This window comes from Pezoporus flaviventris, unplaced genomic scaffold (assembly GCF_033815535.1).
Source record: "Pezoporus flaviventris isolate CSIRO_AGI_PZ_B2104156 unplaced genomic scaffold, CSIRO_AGI_Pfla_v1 ptg000016l, whole genome shotgun sequence".
In the NCBI taxonomy this organism is placed as follows: domain Eukaryota; kingdom Metazoa; phylum Chordata; class Aves; order Psittaciformes; family Psittacidae; genus Pezoporus; species Pezoporus flaviventris.
In genome coordinates, this window is record NW_026892564.1 from 11,685,452 (window position 1) to 11,706,241 (window position 20,790).

The window sequence follows — 20,790 nt, forward strand, 5'->3', positions numbered from 1 at the left end:
ACAAGGATGACCAGAGGAAGGGAACAGCTCCCAGATGAAAAACAATCCTAACAGCCTATGCCTGAAAAACATGACTCATGGAGATAAAACAGAGGTCTATGAATCTGGCATATATCAATAAGGATCTGCTGATTTCACTTTCTCCTGATGCTGCACTTAAGGGACACCAAATGTGTGTTACAAGTAAATAACAGGAGGTACTTCCCCATGCTATGCAGAGCTAGCCAATAAGCAGATATACTGCCACAAAAAAAATCATGAGTGTTACAGTGGCTCAAAAAGCAATTGTACAAAAACATAGAATAAAATTCTTTAAGAGCTATTAAATTCAAAGAAGCCACAATAGGCTCAGTGAGTCCCTGAGTGAAAATTTCCAGCAGCTGGGACAGTTTACCAAAGGAGTGTTTTATATTCCTTGCCAGTCCTTCTAGTTTTCCTGCTGTTGAAGACTGGATACTGGGCTAGGTCAGCTTTTAGCACAACCTGGTACAACCATCCTTACGTTATGGGGCAGAAGCACATAAAAATAATTTCATTCATACCATGAAGCAGCCAATCCTCACTCCTGGTCTAGCAGTTCTGGCAGTTCTGTTAAAACTGAAGCTCATGGACTGAGTCAGCATAGCACAGTCAAGAAGTATAAATATGGAGACCTGCCTGAAGCACAGATCATAATAAAGCATCCTCTAGTACACTTTGTTTCATGAGTTAATATTGTTTTCCATACTGCTTAAAAAGAAATAAAAAAATTACACCAAATGAAAAAAACAAGGGAGTCATTTGAAATTCTTTCTTTTCCCTGGTAAAGAACCTCAGCAAGAAACCATGGGAAGGACCAGCGCTCAAGGGACCATATTCTTCTGGACAGACAGAAAGCACTGCAGGGCAAGGTGTGTCTTCTCAGACAGCGAACCAGTTTATAGTGCTGCAGAGAAGCTGCCGGTGTCTTGAAATTACCGGAATGAAATCAGTCACTTTTGATGTTTGAGTGTACAATTCTGCTGAAAAACAGCTCAAAGAGAGTTAAAAGAAAAAGTTGATTCAGCACATTATTAAGTGATAATAACAGGTAGTTAATAGGTACTCATATATTCTTGTTCATGCAAGGTTACAAGTTGATTTGTCAAGTATACTCACAGAGACTGCAGGCTGCGCAAGTTCTGGAGTGCTTCAGTAGGGACCTGGCGCAGTTGGTTATTCTGCAGCATCCTACATTTTCAGTAGTACAAAAAAACAGAATCAACACAGTAAAGATGATTTCCTTCTCTCAAAATTTTTTTTCCAAGCTTACCTCCTTTGTACTGGTTCTATTGCAAGATTACAAACAAAGGAAAGCTACACAAATACTCTGTTCCCCTGCCCCTGTCAAATGCCAGCTCTTTTCAAAGCAAACAAATACCTGAAGCATATCAGCTTTGTTAACAGCTACACATCAGCTTTGAGAAGGATTTTCGAAACAGCTGAGAAAGTTAAAAGAATAAATGCAATTCACTTTCAATAGGGCTTGAGCACCTAATTGCCTCCAGTGATTCTGAAATTGTCATCCTCATGTACTGATTTTGTTTTCCTTCTGAAGTGCTTCAGTTTCTTATTCTGATAAAGCTGAGAAGACGGACTCTTGAAATCCTTCCTCAGGAAAACGCTACTATGGCAATTGGGACTTATAACAATATGAGGAGTTCATGATTTGATTTGAATAAAAATTTATCTCTGTAAAAATCGCTGATTTTTTTCCCAATGAAATTGATTTTCTCAAACAGAAGGTTGCTAGCAATGACCTGACAAATCTCTTTTCTGAAATATCACACCATTTAAATTTCAAAGATTAAAAAATGACTTTTCATTCCAAAATAATATTTTCCTCCCTTTGAATTCAGTGTCATTTACACTGCCTGATATCCCAGTTTGAACCGACTCCTACATATACAAAAGGATTCTATGTGGGTAAAACTGAACTAGTACAATGTACCTTCAAAATGAGGCATACTTGGTGGGACACTGGAAATGAAATCATTTTTGGCAGGCCTTAATCTCCTTAGGCCAACAAGCGCTACAGCTGGCCAACTTAAGAATAAATGGAGTGGGAACCTCTTCATACTTCTTTCCCACTTAGGTATTTTTTCTGTAGAGCTTTGTATACTCTTACAGTAGCATCTGGCTTGACTTGATGCTGCCCGGGAGACTGGTGCTAACAATACAGTTTCTGTGATAGGCAAAGATCCCCTCTAGTATAAATATTGTGAGATGTGGCCTGCTAATAATTTCAGTAACTGTATGTGCTGTCCTATTACTCCAAATAATACAGGGGTTTGTCATATTTTTTTAATTTACTTCTCAGTAATTACATGGCAAAGAACAAGATATGAAATACAAACTGGATTTTACTTTCACGGTGTTCTACAACAATGTTTCTTTCCCCTGGCTCTCAAGAAAAGAAGGCAATTTACCCCCAGTTCTGTGTGATGATGGGAAGTTCACTAAGATTACTACACTTGAAATCAGAACTTTTGAGACACTTAAAGAAACTATTAACCGAACCTATTTTTACCTTTGATATTATACAGAGACATCTATTTGGTGAGCAAGTTGTTTTTAGAATGTTATTAATGCTTTCTAACCTTTTTGTTTGGGATATTTTCTAAATGAAAAAACAGATTTAATGATGTTCATATGTATCTTCAATTGAATTGTTCAAAATGAGCTGATCAAAATATGTAATTTACTTGATCAAAACTTCACTGGCTAATTAGTTCCCTGGAGCATTTAGGAAATCAGAAATATATCAAACAACACACAGTTTACTTACAGCACTTTAAGACTGAAAAGGCCAGCAAATGCTCCCTTAGGAATGTATGTCAAGCCATTTCCTGCAAGACGTCTGCAAAGTTTGAAAAAGGAAAAGAAAAAGAGTGAATACTTTTTCTCTTCATGTGGAATTAATTTGGTTGTTAAAAAGTGCAACACAGCTACGTCTGAGCGACTGATGCCAGAGGCAGTAGTTTAAGAGCCTTGTTTTGTCATTAATACACTTTTAAAAGCAGAAAAAAAAAGAGAAGTCCTTAACTGTACAGTTGATTTACTGACAGCTAGACTGCAGAGCAAAAATGCAATTTCACTGCAAATTGAGTTTATAGGTTAGAATGCACACTGAATTCTTCATATTGTTCTTTTTAAAGATTACAGCAATCTCAGGAACTAAAATACATACGTACTGACAACAGTTAGCATCATTGGGTTTACAGGAATCCACTTTTGGAATTGTGCATGTATGATGTTTGTTAACATTTAACTCATTTGCACTGAAATATATCCACATAGTCATGACCATAGTCTATTTTAAACTAACTACACAGAAAACTGCTGCACTGGTGGAACCATAGTTTTTCCTGTGAACAGGTAAGGTTCATAAGGTTGGCATAAAATGTATTTGCTAAAATCTGTAGTGCTTTTTTCCCTACTTCTATTGCATCTTCCTTCAGAGAATACCTGAACGTACTTCACAGACCTAGGTGAGTACAACGAATACCTCTGTAAAGCGTCTTACTCTGACAAAGAGCACATTCTGTAAGGTTTGTGCCTAGGAAAGAGGTTTTGTATTTATCTGAAATAAAAGCACATTATTGGAACATAATGGCACAGTGGAACTGCAGAGAATCTTGCATTTAGCCTACTGACATCCCAGTTTAGGGTGAACGTGCAGCAGGAAACTGACTGCTGGGGTCAGATTACCAGTAAAGTTACTTTGCGTCACTAGAGATACAGTGTCTGGGGGTAGCTGGCAGCAAATGTGGGTGGGTGGATATGATGTAACCCTCCTTGACAGTAAATCAAGCTAGGCAGAACTGATACTTCCCATCAGGTAAAGCATTGCACACCAAAGCTGCAGGCAGTTAAGCTGATGTCGAAAGACCTGACATCTGATTTGGCCTCTGGCCCCTTAGGAAAGACCACAGGACTATACCCAGAAAATGTCTTAGGTACCAAGCTGCCAGAGAAGAACCTGCACCACTGAAGAAGGCACCGGTTGCCAATACTGTTTGTGAAACAGGCCACCTGCTAATGACTGCAGTCCCATAGATCCAGCAGTGACTGGCCTTAAACATCTTTCTTTGGAGTTTAGTTGTCCCAGGCTAAGTAGAGAGTCCTGAGCACACCTCCTCATTAGATACCTCTTTCATACAGAAAATAAAAGCAAAAAGAGCCATAAAGAAAGAAAACATGATTCTAGATCCCAGCTCCAAAGACTTTTCAGGCCATTTTCAGTGTGTGGAAAAGACTCTTCCTGTACACACACCTCCTGGGTGTTGTGACCTATAACTGAGCAAGTGGCTCTTCCTAGCTCTGTTCAATTATTTTAACTGTGCTCTGCAGAAGCACTTGACTACAGACAGAGCTGCCGAACTTGTCTCTTATTTTGGAGTACACTGCACTCTGATGTTGAGACATCCGAGAACTGGGCATAGGTACCTGAATTCCTGCAGGCAAATGAGTGAACCAAACCTGGCTTGCTCTTGCTCCAAGGTGAGGAACTCACAGGCTGAGCTTATATTTGTTTGAGGGGCTTCTTCAGCTTCAGCTTTCATTCTGGACGAAAATCACAGTAACTTTTGGGTTGTTGCTGGATCAAGCCGGTGTGTGTTGATTATGTACACCACACTGGGTCCCTGAAAGCAAATGCCACTTGTGGGTTGCTGACTAGCAGACGGTCAGGACCTACCTAACCTGAGTTTACGATAAAGAGTTTTTTGAAAAGACCCGTGACTGCTTCATCCCCACAGAACCCTTTTGCTCTCTTATTTTAATTACATGACTGGACATGAGTCTGGACATGAGCCTGGCATGAACCAGAAAGTGAGGAGTCTGCAAAACTTTACTGGAAAAAGGCAGGTACAGGTCTTGAGGTATAGAAAGCTTGATAAAGAGCAGAGAACTAAGCTCACACATCTAAAGATGTAAGTTGGTGCTCTTTCAGGCCACCAGACCTTCTTAAGAGTGGCTGTGTTGTGGCAATTTTCGTAATTGTCACCATGCAAACTGCCTAACACACCACATGTTCATACCGCCTGTTTGAACTGGAATGCTCTGCATAAAATGGGCTAGCTGAGAAAATCAGACCTGTTTAAGAGCTCCTGAGAAGGGCTTTGGCAATTACCAAGGATGCTCCTCCCTGTTGCAAAGACGGGACTGCAGTAATTTAATTGGGACACTATGCAGCTTTCAAGTTTTTTTGTCAAGATGTAATACTCATTTTTCCCAGGTTCAGAGCATCATTGTGGCTTTCTGTGGTAAGCCTTAATGTTTGGCATTTTTTTGAGAATGGAGTGCCATAATTTTAAGACATTTTTGTCGTACTTGTAATCTGTATCTAATATATTTAGAAAGAAATACCTAAGCACAGAGACACACCTATACATATACATGCTACACATCTCACTGACACTGAACCTGGTTTCAGTGAGGCTGTACTGCAATGGGTTGTATCTGAGCTAGTCTCTGATGGCTAAAACTTTTCCATGTAATTTTTTCCCCCGTTTCCTTTTCTGGCCAGGTTTTCTGTCAAAGTGATTTCAGGAGAAGATTTGCCAGATTAAACTACTGTCATTCTGACTGTTAAGGTCCACTTGGAACATCTGGCCACACACAATATACCACCTTAAAGCCTGATCCCCCTGCATGGCCCCAGTTTCAACACCTTTTAGAGGAATACCCAAAGCTGACAGATGGTTAGTTGTACGCGAGGGATGTTGAGCCATGTTCCTGAGCTGTTCTAAGTGACAGTTACCAGTACTGTTAAACTGGGATGTATTTTTTTTTCTCTTTTGTTTTGTTTCAGATTCCAACCCTTGTTTTATATTCTGCTTCTTTTCCTTTTAGATCCCAACTTCTCAATTATTAAATACACCTTGTACAAACACTTCAGAGAGAAGGAACCACAAGTCAATCTTCTTTTTGGTAGACGCATCTTCTGCATTTACTTCTTATGAGTTTTTCAAACCTCAGGTCATTCTTGAAATTCTGCTTTGAATATTTTTCTCTTTGGAAAGAGCTCTCGCTAATTTTGCAGCCAGTGATTAATGCTATTTTATACCATATTCCTCTTCTTATGTAGCAGAAGATCATGGTCATCAGATACAGCCCTACATATTTCAGCAGAGGGCTACATCAAACATATCATAAATGCCAAAATACGTGTACGTCCACGTAGTACTCATACCAAGTAAACTGGCAACATCAGAAAAGATAGACTTCTGGCAACAATTATTTTTCATGTAATGATGTTGTCTGCCCTTCAGTTAAAATATTCTTTCTCATGATGTCCTTTTTGTGACTTTTTGTGGGACTGACTTCAGGGAAACCACCTATCTATTCCCAAGACACTCCGTGAGACCACTTCTGAACAACAGCATAACAGTAGCATCTTCCCAGGCCTTTAGAATTCCCCAGCATTGTGGTATTTGGTAAAAGTCAGCAAAAATGATTCACTGGGATTGTTGTTTAATTATTTCAATATTCTTGGATGAAAGTTAACACATCAGTTATTTAAGGCATGCTGTAAAGCTCATTAAGTTTGGTTTATTTGTTCCTGACCATTTTTAATGCCTCCTTGTGGTTTTTTTTTTGTGCTGCTACTATGTTCTATTCAAGTCTTGGCATAGGGGCACATTAATCCCCTTGTTGACACTACAGTAACTGTCAAATATCTATCAGGGTTTACTCTTCTCCACTTCAAAGATTTTGTTTTCCATTACCCTAAATTATTTAAGGGAAACTGCCCAGTATTTTACTGAACTTTGTATGGACTTTTGGTAGTGATTTTAGTCTGGATGGGTAAATATTGCTTTCCCCAAACAGATGAAGGCAAATATACTATCTGTCTCTGTAAATCAGCATTTAATTAATGATTTCTGAGGGCAGGAGTGAACTAGCTTGTTTATAGTGCTTACATAACCAAATGGTTGGCTTTCATTGTTTGATCAACTTCAATTTTTATTGATTTCCAGCATTTCCAACTATTTTAGAAGTATCTCATTAAGTACATTTAAGCTCAAATGTATCATATCTCTTTAGTAATCAAAAGTACACAGCACCATTGATTTTAGATCATACCTTTTGAGCTCTATCATTTTAGAATTAGATTTTACTTATGCTGCTTCATATAATCTTGCAAATTAATGGAGGCTGGAGAAGTTTATGGGGAAGTGTTATCACATGTTTCCCTCTGTACTCACTTACCTGCCACCAGTCAAGAGACTAGGACACTTCTGGCTTAAGCATAGGCTAAGTTTTTATACTAGTGCATGTTTCTTTCTAAAAGATGTAAAATAAATGAGCTGAGAGAAAAGCATGCTGCCTCCATCCTTTGAAATGACAGCAATTGATAAAGATGGTCAGATCTAAGAAAAGGTGTGTCTTGGCTCTCCTTTGAGTCCTGCCCACCTGTTTATGGCTACAAATTTTTTAGTAAAGGCAGTGCAGCAAGGCAAGGCGGTGGAGCTGCTCTTCATGTGAGACAGCAAGTGGAATATATCAAGCTCGAGTGGATGAAGACTGAGTTGAGAGTTTATGGGTAAGAGTTCAGGGGCAGGCTAACATGTGTGTGACACTGTTGTGGGTGTTTACTACACCCTGATCAGAAGGAGGAAGTCGATGAGACCTTATATGGACAGCTAGAAGTAGCCTCATGATCGCAGGCCCTGGTTCTTGTGGGGGCTATGAAAATGATTAAGGAACGTGACCATCTGTCTTATGAGGAAGGGCTAAGAGAGACAACTGAGAGGGGATCTTATCAATACATACAATTAGTTTAAGGATAGGTGTCAAGAGGACAAGACCAGGCTCTTTTTGTAGGTGCCCAGTGACAGGGTAAGGGGCAATGGCTACAAACTGGAACACAGAAAGTTCATCCGAATATAAGGAGGAACTTCCTTACTCTGAGGATGACAGAGCACTGGAACAGGCCACCCATAGAGGCTGTGGAGTTTCTTTCCCTTGAGATATTCAAATCCCACCTGAATACAATCCTGTGCAACCTGCTTCAGGTGAACCTGCTTTAGCAAGGGTGTTGGACTAGCTGATCTCCAGAGGTCCCTTCCAACCCAAAACATCCTGTGACTGTGTGATTCCGCGTTTACCCTTTGGGCGTATTCTGACCTCTCCTGCAGTGCAGTAGTTCTGAGAAATTGTAGTCAACAAATCAGAAGAACATTCACAAAGACAACACAACTAATGAGACACCCACTGAAAGCTCTGAAAATGATCAGAGAGTTTTGCTTTACTTTACTTTATTTGCTTCATTCCTCAGAGAAAAGCAAATAAACATGAAGTTGTGACTGAGCACAGTCAACTATTTACTTTACATTTTTAATACAACAGTTTTTCTTCACCAACTCAGAACTGCTTTGTGCATGTATTTTTTTTCTGCATCAGGACAAGCCTTGCCTTGTACCATGCCTCCCCTCATTACCTGCTGGAATGGAAGGTGAACTTGAAACACTAAAAAGTCTTCTCTCTACAGCTAAAAAACTGTGGCATTTAATAAAGAAAGCATCTCTCCACTATCTGTGGAAACAACCTGTGGTAAATCTATCCCAGCTACTCCTCATTATCTGCAGTGGGCAGTATCTGTACTATATGGGTACTGGCTGCTTTCCTTTGCTTGAGTAAGATCCAGTAAATGCTGAATAAGCATCTGTAAAATGTATTTCAAAATCTGGTAGCATCAAACCTATAGGAAGGACATGAAAGGAAGATAATAGTCTCCTTGGGAAAAAACATGTTTATATTCATTAATATTCACACCATGTTCTAACAGGATTAGCACAATGGAAATTTCTGGAACAAGTTACTGATTATATCTTGCAAGGTGCTGTAATGTAGAATAGATGACACTCTGGATCTTGGTGTAGCTCAACATATGACAGGAATAAGAAGTGTGAAAGGAGTCAAGCTCCACTACTGAGAAGTGGAAAACCAGTGAAATCTGTTGTAATTCTATTTCAGAACAGATACAGTTAAGTAGAATTTCATTACACTCAAAATTCTGGTTAATATATTGGACCCTTATTATAATGCCAGTAAACTATAACAGCAATATGAGAGTGACTCAGTGTTTCTAGGCTAGTGCCAGGGCATGCCCTTTAATACAGATTAGGTTATATATCATTGCATCACGTATGTTGCATTATATTTAATCAGTCCACATGTATCCTATACAGAATGTAACTGTAAGTGCAATTTGAATTCACGCTTCAACAGCACAAAGATACTGAGGGATTTCTACAAAAATAATTCCCTGAACTACTATCTTGCCTTGTTGTCCCTTTGACTCTGCATTTTACTTCTGCTCACTCACTGGTTTGCTGGTTTTATTTAAGGAATGAGAGCAAAGACAGCACATGTTACGGGAATGCTATCATGAATGAATTTGGATATGCATATATATATGCAGGTTTAAAGGTGAGTAGGTTAACATCAATGCCACAACTCAGTCAGTTTTATATTTGCCTATTTTCTTGGAAAACAGATGCTTTATTCTTAATTTTCTACATTATATCCTGCAACTAACAAACTTCTCCAGACAGATAATTGGAAAGGAATTACACAGAAGAACCTAGAAACCAGTGAAAAAATCTTTGCATTTGTGAATAGAAATTGAAAGTACAGAAGGCCTGAGATAGTGAAAAACCCCAACAGCAGGGACAGTTCTGCTCCTACATAGTACTAACCTTCCTGCATTTGGTGCTAAACCACTAGTGTGCCATGTAGAAAACTCCATTAAAATTGATGTAATCATAGATTGTGTCTTTTATACCTCAGGTACAGATCACTAATTCTCTTTCGTAATTTGAAACTTGTTTCTTAAAAGCCTGATCTACCTCTACAACTGCCATAATTGTTCTTCATAACTGATAAAGATCCATGGTGAAATCTTAGTCTCATTGATGTCTGTGGAAATATTTCTGCTGACACAAGTAGAAATAGGGCTTTCATTTGCATCCAACCTCAACTCTTCTCATCTTACCACCTTTTCTCTGAGGCATTGTACTAATAGCACTAGTACCAATCCTAAAACTATTATCTCAATTTCTAATAAAGGAAATGGCTGTTTGAGGAGTAACAACATGGAAATAGAGCAGGAAAACATAAATCTAAAAAATCTTTTTCTAAAACAACTTGTGGATATAAAAGAGCACCTCTGTTCAAGGAAGAATAACCAGTCTTGAAATTTTAGCTCAATTTTCTTTCCTATCAAGCTTAATCAAAGATACACAAGCACACAGCTACACATATATTTAGTCCAGCTATATAAATATATAGCTGATATATAATTTATATATTTCTACGACCATATTTTTTTTTCAGCTTACATATATATCTATAAATAGGTTACACAAAATGTTCTTGCATATCAGAAAAGCTTTGACAATGCAGATACTCATAAAGCGCTTTCCCAAAGTCAACTAAAATTTTGAGATAAGAGTTTAATGTGATACTTATTAGCAATTATTCTTGAGCCAATGCAATACAAATGTATGAATGGCTGGTTAATTACTGTTTAATTATTAGTTAACTAATGGATCATATCAACATATATATTTCAAAATGTTTTGTTAGGAATTACTTTATTAGACTAGGAATTTAAGTGTTATTCTGTATTTTAATTATCTTTTTATATTTCAATTTGTCATGTTAATCAAAACTGTAATCATTATAATAACATAAAAAGAAATGTGGGTCAAATGACATACTAATAACTCTGATGCTCAGAGAGATCAAAGAAGAAAATGTAAAGATATTATCCTTTCTTTAAAAAAGGGGGGGGAGTGTGCAAGTCGTAATTGTGCTGTATATTATATTTATTGCTACTTAAAGTTTAGTTGGAAATTAAAATATAACACACTCTGATCTTGCTTTAGGGCCTAACTGCCTTTTAAAATGCATGTGCCTAATTCTCATAGGGTGTGAACTGAAATAACTTCAACTGACCTCAAGCAGTTGGAATGAAATCAGTGTGCATTTGATCTTCAGCTGGCTTTGATAGAACAGATCACAGATTTTTGTCAGTTAAGGATATGGTCTAAAATGTACTATTTCTTTCTCTACTTATAAAAGGCAGAGACTCTTTCTGCACATGGCATGAGTGTGATCCAGTAACTGCTAAAGCCAATTGATCTCTCCTTTGGTGAAGCTGTCCACTGCCAGCGCTGAGAACAAGCCGTTTTGTTCTCAGCACTGCAGAAGGCAGCACCCTTCTATAGGGCTCCAACAGGCCCGTCTGCTACACAGACATACAGGTACCTGCCTTCTGACTGCAGCAAGGCTGGCTCTCAGGAAGTTCTCCAACACTGGCCAGGAGATCCCTCTCTGATTCCCAGCAGTGCATCCCGAGGATGTAACCAGTAAGAGACATAACTTTACTCCTGTGTTTAAAGAATGCTGTCACCAAATCACTACTCCCAGAAAAATCTGAAATTTGCTAAAATTCCTTTCTCAGTGTTTAAATGTTACAGCAAGATGGAGCAACAAATGCTGGATTCTATGCATCACATTTCTTAGGCTGGGTCTTCCAAGCAACATTTATGCTTCTGATGCTGGATTTGGTTTTATCCCAGAAGTGCCAGTAAAGGGTAAGAGCCTTCCTGGTTCTTACCAGAAAGGGTAAGAACTAAAAACAATAATAACAGGCCAGCTGAAGTGCACGGCAGTACAACACATCTTGATCAAACTGTCAATAATGAAAAATGTGACAGCTGTTTTGTCATTCTTACGTGATATGCAAAGGACATAAATTGTGCAGATAACAAGTTTCAAGGTTACTGCTGGTTTTTTGAGTGGTACAATGAAGCGGTATCAAAGAAGTAGGGGAGAAATTACTGCCACCCATGTTTGGAAATCCATAAAACAACTTAAAGAGAAGGTGTTGGGTTTATTTGCATGTGAACCTACTAGATAGCAATGTGATATTGGTTGAATTCATTGCACGTAATCCTAAGCAAGTGGAAAATTGAACAGTGTAGGGATCAGAAGTGCTCACTGCCCTGCGATCACACAGTCTACAAATAGGCTGAACTTCCACTGACAAAAAAGGAAATTATTTCTGTGTACTTGCTACTGCTGTGCACATAGAGTGTGTAAGACTTCAATTAAAATCCTGCCTCAGGATCTACAGATATATAGCACATTTAATAAAGTGTCGTTTTGCCTTAGTTTAATTAAGTATAATGTCACTATCTGATTGATCGCAAAAAAAAAGAACTTCTTCCTTTGACATTCTAAACTAGTTCATAGTGAATATTGCTGGATTATATATTACAAGTTCCAAAAAGCACTTACAAGCTACAAGCCAAAAATAAACTTCAACACACGCTCAGTAAGAGCAACACAGCAGTAGTGACAAGGCTTCTTGGATATCAACCTAGAACATTTACTGATTCCGCTTGCATGCGTATCTTACTCTTTTCACTTCTTTTTCCTTCCCCCATGTTCTCCCCTTCTGCCACTTTATACCACAGATGCACAGCAGTTCCAGTGTTAAGGCTGCTCCATGCAATCTGCATTAACATTTCCAGAATAATTATCTGTCAGCGCAAGTTATTTAACAAACAATGCAAGCATGCCTGGTTTACTAAGGCACTTGCTCTGTTGTTTCTCCTTTTTTTTTAGTTCCTCATCTTGTCACTCTTGATAAGGCAGCAAAAAGGGCAGTTTAGAGGGTGTCAGGCTGACACATCCACATGGGAGAGTTCTTTGTTGTTACTTGCTTTGGCGGCAAAAAGGAACAGCAACAAAGGCAATGACAGTTCTAGAACATCACGGCCTTTGTTTTGTTAATGTAAAGGTTACAAGTTGTTATCTTGTACAGTAGAAGTCTTCTACATTTGGGTTTATTCCTTTCTAGTAAACCTAACTGTGTATGTAAAAACTAAGGGAGAAAAATACCTTCATTGCTTCCAACTGATTAACAAGACAAACATCTTCTCACTGTTTTTATGGACATATGGTTAACTTCAAGAAGACCGGCGCCCTTCCTGCTGTTTGGACTTCCAGTGCCTTCCTGGGTGTATTGAAGCAAAGTTGAGGAGTCACAGCCCTGTTTTATCAACGAAGTCTGTCTTACAGCAACAGAACTGACAACGTACCATGGGCCCCTTTCCTGGTGGGTACCTCACACTGACAAACACCAAGTGTGGCATAGTCTGAACACACCATCTCTACGTGCATGAGGTGAAGAAATCAAATTCACCATTTATGTGAAGATATCAAATTCACAACTTATTTGTTAGATTGTGCCCAGCTCTGAAATTCCCTATGGGGCTGTAAGTCATTTAGCAGTGAAAGTTATTGAAACTTTAGCTGACATGGCACAGGCAAATTTCCACTGAGAACAGCTCCACTAAAACCTGCTCTGCAGGCACTGTAAAAGGGTATTTAAGCGACATAGGAAGGAAGCATGTGCAGACAGTTTGAGAGCACTAGATGATACTCTATTTTTACTTTTGTTGTGCATGTCAGTTGCAGGTAGTTTTACTTTTTTGCCTTGGAGGTTTTTAAACCTACACAGTTTAAACTTTGTGAAAGATTTTAGTTATCAAGCATCATGTCTAAAAGTTGTTGAAGTAACTTATAATATTTCCTGTCTTTCTCCAAAAAGTTTTAGACTATGGCTGCAGTACTCTCATGTTTTCTACTAGCCTACATAATAGTAAAAAGCACAGAGTGAGTTTTCAGTGCTAGCCATAATGTGCCTGCACCAGCACAAAAATAAAGACTGTACAAGACACCAGGAGATAATGCTCTTGGTTTTCAAAGATGTAAATGATCAGAGCTCAGTCCTACTGCTCAAAGTCAGTGGGGAAAAGAACATCTAATTCCCATTAACAGCTTTGAAAACTTTGTAAGAAGAGCAAGCAGAGAGAGAAGTAAAGGGAAAACAATAAATAAGAACAGATGGTAATGGATTATGCCTGGTAATTTAGGACTTCATTTTCATGTATATAGTGGCCTATTGACCACTTCTGTGGTGTAAAGGGATTTCCACACAAATCATGGTAAGATTTACATGATATATCTCATACATACTGTATCTGTAATTCTGCACTTCAGTATTGTAGTAAGATGCACTTTTAAAGACACTGCCTAGGTAACTGCTATAAAAATACCATGATCAATCTGAAAAACTTTGTATATACATTTAATTGCCTTCAAGGTTCTTTTAGGAAATAACATGGTCATCAGTAAACTTTCTTGCACCTGTAGGTAGGTTACAATTAATTGATGGTGGCTTCATTGCTTGCTTTTGTGAAGTGAAATTTATTTGGAACTGGTTTACTCTGTAGGTAAAATAATTGTAAGAAAAAAGTCCTTTGTTGCTGTTTTACTAAAATGCCTATTTTAAGTTGCTGAAAAATAGCAAAGTACTAAAAATCACTTGGAGTTTTCCTTATCTGTAGAATTTTTCTGTGTTTAAAATGAAAATTAAAGCCTTATATATGTGCATGTGTGGGGGTGTGTGCATATATTTATGCATGTGCATATGCATGTATGTGTAGAAATATATCTAGTTGGAGATATCTGCAGTTTGGTCTGACTCAAATAGTTTGAAATTATTATTGGCTTTCTTCCTCGCTCCTCATAGAGACATTAATCTAGAAAATAAAACAGTTTCAGGCACTGCTTTGAAGTGTTCCTAATCATAAGATGATATGTCTACACTCATATGTAGCTGCCTCTTAAAAGCTTAGAATTCCCACCCTCGGTAATTCCTCACACTTTTTTAAAAACCCTTTTTTTCATGGATTATGCTGATTTACTGATCTATTAATACAGCCATTCTACACATATTGTAGAATGACATGCATTTACACATCCTCCATATGAGACTGAGTCTTGGATTCAGGCATACTGATAAATATCTGCAGTTATTTTGAATTTATAATGAAGAATTTGACTTAATGGTCTGGTACAAGTTCATGCAGAGCAACTTGCTGATAATCAAGCAGCTGAAGCATATTTCTTTCTTGCTGGGAGTTCCATCATATGCACTTCAAGAAAAAATGGGGCCTGAAATGACCATCATTTTCACAAATAGAAGATCTTGCTCCAAACTAAACATTTTAGGAGCTAGAACAGTTCAGTATGCAAAGTACCATGAGGTTTTCCAAAGTTTTTAGAGGAACTTGCACTTCAAAAATACAGCATAGTTTCAGTATGTTGCACTTCAGTGATCAAAGTCTTTGGTTAAGGATAAATAAAGAGCATGATCATCAGGATTGCAAGAATGCTGCTTGCAAAAGTGTCTAACCTTGCCTAGAAGAGTGGATCAAATTGAGCCTAGAAGATCAGGAACCTGGCTTATACATCCTTGCTTTAGAGTCAAAACAACTGGTTTAACTGTCATTTAACTGTCAAAATAACTGCCCATTACCCCAGTTATTTTGGGGTAATGACTTACAATTATTGCCAAACCAAGCATGTAGGACGTAAGATCTAAGCTAAAACTCAGTGGGATCAATTGTTAACTTTTATCACGTTTCTGAACCAGACCTCCAATAAAAGGATTAATTAACTCTTTTTTCCAGCACTAAAAAACCCCGCCCAAAAAAAAAACATTTTAAGCTCCCAGTGTAGTTGTATTTCAAAAAGCAGATAGACATTTCTAAGATGCATTTTAATTTCATGGAAACATTGCTTTGGTATAAAGATCTCGTAAAATCTTATTTTACAATGTCTGTAGTATGGCCTAAGTTATCTTTTACAATAGGTGCCTTTAACTAAAACACATAACCAAAACACAAATTTTTGGAGAGAGTCCAGAGGAGGGCCAGAAAGATGATCAGAGGGATGGAGCACCTTTCCTATGAAGACAGGCTGAGTTGGGTTCTTCAGCCTGGAAAGAGAAGGCTTTGGAGAGACCCTTTAGCAACCTTCCAGCAGCTAAAGGGGGCCTACGAGAAAGCCAGAGAGGGAATTTAAAAGGGAATGTAGGGATAGGACAAGGGGGAATGGCTTTAAACTGAAAGAGGGGAGATTTAGACTAGGTATTAGGAAGAAATTCTTTACTGTGAGGGTGGTGAGGCACTTGCACAAGTTGCCCAGAGAAGCTGTGGCTGCCCCATCCCTGTCAGTGTTCAAGGTCAGGTTGGATGGGACTTTGAGCAACCTGATATAATGGAGGGTGTCCCTGCCTGTGGCATGGGGGTTGGAAGTGGATGATCTTAAGAACCCTTCCAATCTAAACTGTTCTGTAGTCCTATGAATTCCCAGATTAAGCCAGGAATAAAAATCATGTGGCAAAATAATTTTCATGTGTACAATCGCTGCTCAGAAATTAACACAGGGGAGCACAGGAACTACAAATGACTGTTACCCCCTCCTTAAAAATTCAATATCCAGTTCTCTTTCTATTATCTATACCTTTTTCTATGTAATACTAGACTGAAATGTATTACATGCCTCTGAGCACCAAAGACTCTCTCAGCACAATGGGTTTGAATTAGCATCAAGGTAATCAGTTGCCTCAGCTCTTCAAAGGCTTACTTTTCCTATGCTTATTTGAAAAGTGAATATAAACTGGAAGGGTTTCATAAAACAGCATCACAATTAATGAGAAATGGAAATTATTGGCTTGTGTGAAATGAATGGAGAAGCTGACTGCATATATGTAAAACAGAACATAGTGAATAAATAAATATTTTTTTGGTACTACCAGTAATGAAGGAATGGAATTACTTAAATTGGAGGAGGGTTATAAGGATTGCAGTTTAATATTTCTGGTGGAAAACATAGGCCCAAACCAAGAATAAGGTAAGAACACTACCAAAGGTCTTGATCAGTAAGATGAAGTTGACTGCTGAACAGTTTCTCAAACAGCGACATGAGTCTTACTTATTTGGGTCATCTAACTTTAGGCTGTAAAATGAAGGAGTGAAGGTAACTTCGCTTAATGTATTAGAATTTCCTTGCAGGAAAAGCTCACGCGTTAGTTTTTCTTTTTTTTTTTTTCCCTCTTTAATGGCTGGAGAGAAATCTTTCTTTGGAAGTTTTTAGTAGGGTTATTACAGTTGACAAGAGATTAGACAAGCAAACATGAACATGATGCAAAAATCCATAAGCAAGGTCTTTGTGGCATAATTCATTTCATAAGCACTTGATACTGTTAGTACTTGTGTGTGATGTTATGTTATGTCCGTATCTGTATGATACTTGAAAGTTGCACCAACAGCAATACAGACAATGAAAACCAAAGAAAACTAGGAATTAAAGGAAGAGAGAGATCTCAAAGCAATAATGCTTTCTAATACAAGTGATGCCAGTAAAAAAAGTAAGAAAGACAGGAAAGGAAAATCAGCCTGCGAACAGAGTACAGTTCAAAGACAGCATTACAAATAGATTAGGTTTTTTTCTAATTTTTTTTTTTTTTCATAGACCAGACAGCAAAATTCAAATGAGTGTTGACAAGGACACCAAAAGTTGTCAGTGCAATACCCACCTAAATTACAGAGGACTGTACAAACTTCATTGCTTAAAATAGACCATGGTTTTACAAGAAGGGCAGCACCATGACTTTGCATATCTTACATGGGTTTTATGGCGTGTTAGGAGCCAAACATGTTATAAAAAAAGGAGGCTTTCGCTTTTAAAAGCTTATAAACCACATTTCATAAGAGGCTGGATGCCTAGACAATTCTTTTAATCAACTTTTAGAGATATACATGCAAATTGTGGGTACCAGCTTTTTCCCACACAACCTATGGTGCATCAGTTACAGAGTCTTCATCACTCCTCAGGAATCTGAATTTTCTTTTAAGCCTGGGCCATTATAACTAGGGTCACAGCCAAATCCAGGTCTCATGAATGCACAATACTTTTCACTTTTGATTAGTCACCATCACTTCAAACGAGCATTCCCCTTTTGATGTTGTGCTTGATTAGCTAGTTTTTGCAGTGTACTTTTTCCCCTCAGTGAATGTACTAGATAGATAGCTTAACTAAGCTTTTTGCAGGATTCTGCATTTTACAGTCAGCCTTCAGGGATGCTAAATTTAAGGGTAAGGAAACAGTAATTAAAAGTGATTAGGACAAGAAGCCTTGATACTATGAAATGTGGACTCAATTGTCCTTGACACAAGCAGAACGAGGCAGCAGGTTTTGGTTTTGATTATAGCTTTACTTGCGATTTTAATAAACATGAGCCAGTATTCAAACTTTTAATATCCTGCTGCTTAACTATTTCCAAAAAGCAATCCAGTTCTTTTAAACTGCCCTTGTTTAAAAATTTTAATTTGTTTGGCTCTGTCTCTGCTTAGAGAAGTTGTAGCTTCACGGTAACTCTTTTATAAGTTCATTTCCAGAATCACAAGCAATTGTTTTTTTTTCAACTAAGTGTTTCCGCATGTGCCAGAAGTATCAAGCTGACAGCTTTCCTGCACTGTTTTATCTGGTTCCCACAGTAAGTATTAGAGACAAACACAGGAATGTGTCTAGTGCTAACTATGCTCATCAAGGATACAATGATACTTACAGCTCTTCCAGGAAGCGGAGATTGTGCACAGGGTTTGAGGGCAGCTTAGTAATGTTGTTCATACTGAGATCACTATAGGGGAAAACAGACAGAGACTTAATACAGCATGCCACAACTGTGGTATCCAGCTGTTCATTCCACACATTTTTAAGTACTACATTAACAAAAATTAGTTCCTCTGCCAGAACTGATGAATCATTATCTAGTTAGCACATTAAACATTTTTCCTTCATATGAACACAGCTTTGTCAAACCAAATATAGGCTGTAGTGTGTTCCGTGTTTCCAAGAATTTTGGAATGTTTCATCATGACCTATAAATCAGCTGGAACACTAAACAACCCTTTTATTCTACATAACTTTAATAAACCACTGTTCTGTATTAAAATTTACTTGGAGTAGTAAAGAAAAACTACTACGATTTTTGTTGTTGTAGTACTGTAGCACAGTTGGTTGACTAAAGTACAGAGGCAGAAGTGTACAGATACAAACTACCTTCATCATTCTTTACATTTCATGAATACAGAAACATGTTTCTTTTGCTGTACAACCTGCGGCACGGTTGTACTGATTTGCCTTGCCTTACATTAGGCACATCAGCTGTTCCCAGAACCCAAGTTACTTGAGTCAAAGAAATCACATATTTTCAAATAATAAACATCCCCTTTTTAGAGTGCTCTTTTTTTGCAGGTACTCAAATTGCATTAAATAAGTGAAATGAACCATAAAACAAGGGTGTAATGTGATCCTGCTCTGTAGCACACTTCCTGGTGGGGTTCCTTGGTAGTTCCTGGCACAGGAAACAGGCAACCATATCAGCTCTGTCAGGGTTCATTCAAGCTATGTTTTAGACTAAATTTCATATAATACCTTTTTATTCTTAACATGCTTTTTCATTGTTTTCCATTATCTTCCCCATGCCCCACAGTATCACTATAATTGCTTTGCATTAAGTGTAAAAACTGTAAACAGACTGCATAATAAAATTGTGTGGAAGATATGATTTACGCAACTACATCAAAATTCCAGTAGACCGTTACAATAAAAGTATTAGACCTGCATATTTTATGCAGACATTATGTGATAATTTAAAACTCCCCACTATTTAAACATATATATGTGTGTGTGTGTATATATATATATATATATATTTGTAGTGGTGCTTACAGCTTCCAGCTACTTTGGGTAGTATTTAGATAACTTTATTTCTTCCAGCTGTTGAGAGCTTACAAGGTAAATAAGTTATCTGTATGGTGGTGGGTAGACATCTTATTCCTATTCCATCTAGTTCTTATTACTCACAGTCTGTTTCACATTACAGAATATATGCTTTTAGTCAGCATAGTTAATTTTGATGTTTGATCTTTTGCTGAATTTTAAAATGTATAATTTAAAAACATGCTTCACATAGAGATTCTGAAATAAAGGAAATGTGTTAATACTTTACAACAATTATCAAATCACTGTTGGGTAAGGTCTCCACATTCACTTCAAAATCAAGGTATAATTTGAGAACCGTGTACTTATTAAATTCAGTCTTTATTTTATCACCCAAATTCTTTCATACTGTTTAGCAGGTTATTACCATTTCAGTTTGATAAAGGCTCAAAGGATTTATTCTGGCAAAGGAACAAACCCATGGATTTATTTGGCAAAAAAACCCCTCATGCACGTAGTGAATCATATACTACTGAGTATTAAGATAAGCTCAATATTTTAACAGTATCATTTTAATTGTGAGATTTTCAACATGTCTTAAAGTTTTTTTTGTAAACATACCAAATCACATTTTAGACTTAAAAAAGCAGCCTTGGTGGAAGATGGGAGTGATTTATCTTCAGAGAGACAGACATTTAGGTCATTCTACATAGCCAGCATTAACCACTGCTCAAGGCAGCACCAACCACTGCTCTGCCTGACCAGGGAAACCTTAAGCCTTTTTCTTGCATATGAATTTCTAGTAGGTAGTACTTGTCTGCTTGTATCACCCACAGGACCCCATGATGACACCAAGTCACAAACAATATACAGACCAGACCCCAATAGCCTAAAAGGATCTGAAGAAGAGAAGGTGGCTTTCATTATGCGCTTTGATGTACAATGAGAAAATCACACACACTTTTCTCAAAAACATCTTTAGACCCCACAGGTGGGGGCCAATAGTGAACTCCAAATCCTAGCGTCCTTTTTGGACTCCACTCGTGGTAAAGTATGGGTTCCACAACACGTGATGGAGAACCTCTTTTTTCCCCCCTCAGCTAGCAACTGCTA

General features: G+C 37.8%; 1 protein-coding gene across 2 annotated transcripts in view; it reads right to left on the minus strand.

Moving 5' to 3' along the window:
- Positions 1–20,790, minus strand: part of LGR5 (leucine rich repeat containing G protein-coupled receptor 5) — an 89,949-nt gene that overhangs the window by 33,881 nt on the left and 35,278 nt on the right. For both annotated transcript variants that reach the window (XM_061454793.1, XM_061454792.1), the window contains exons 2-4: positions 18,521–18,592; positions 2,807–2,878; positions 1,138–1,209 (exon numbers count right to left, since the gene is read on the minus strand). In XM_061454793.1, coding sequence (XP_061310777.1) covers positions 1,138–1,209; positions 2,807–2,878; positions 18,521–18,592 — 216 coding nt within the window. The remainder of the gene's footprint in view (positions 1–1,137; positions 1,210–2,806; positions 2,879–18,520; positions 18,593–20,790) is intronic.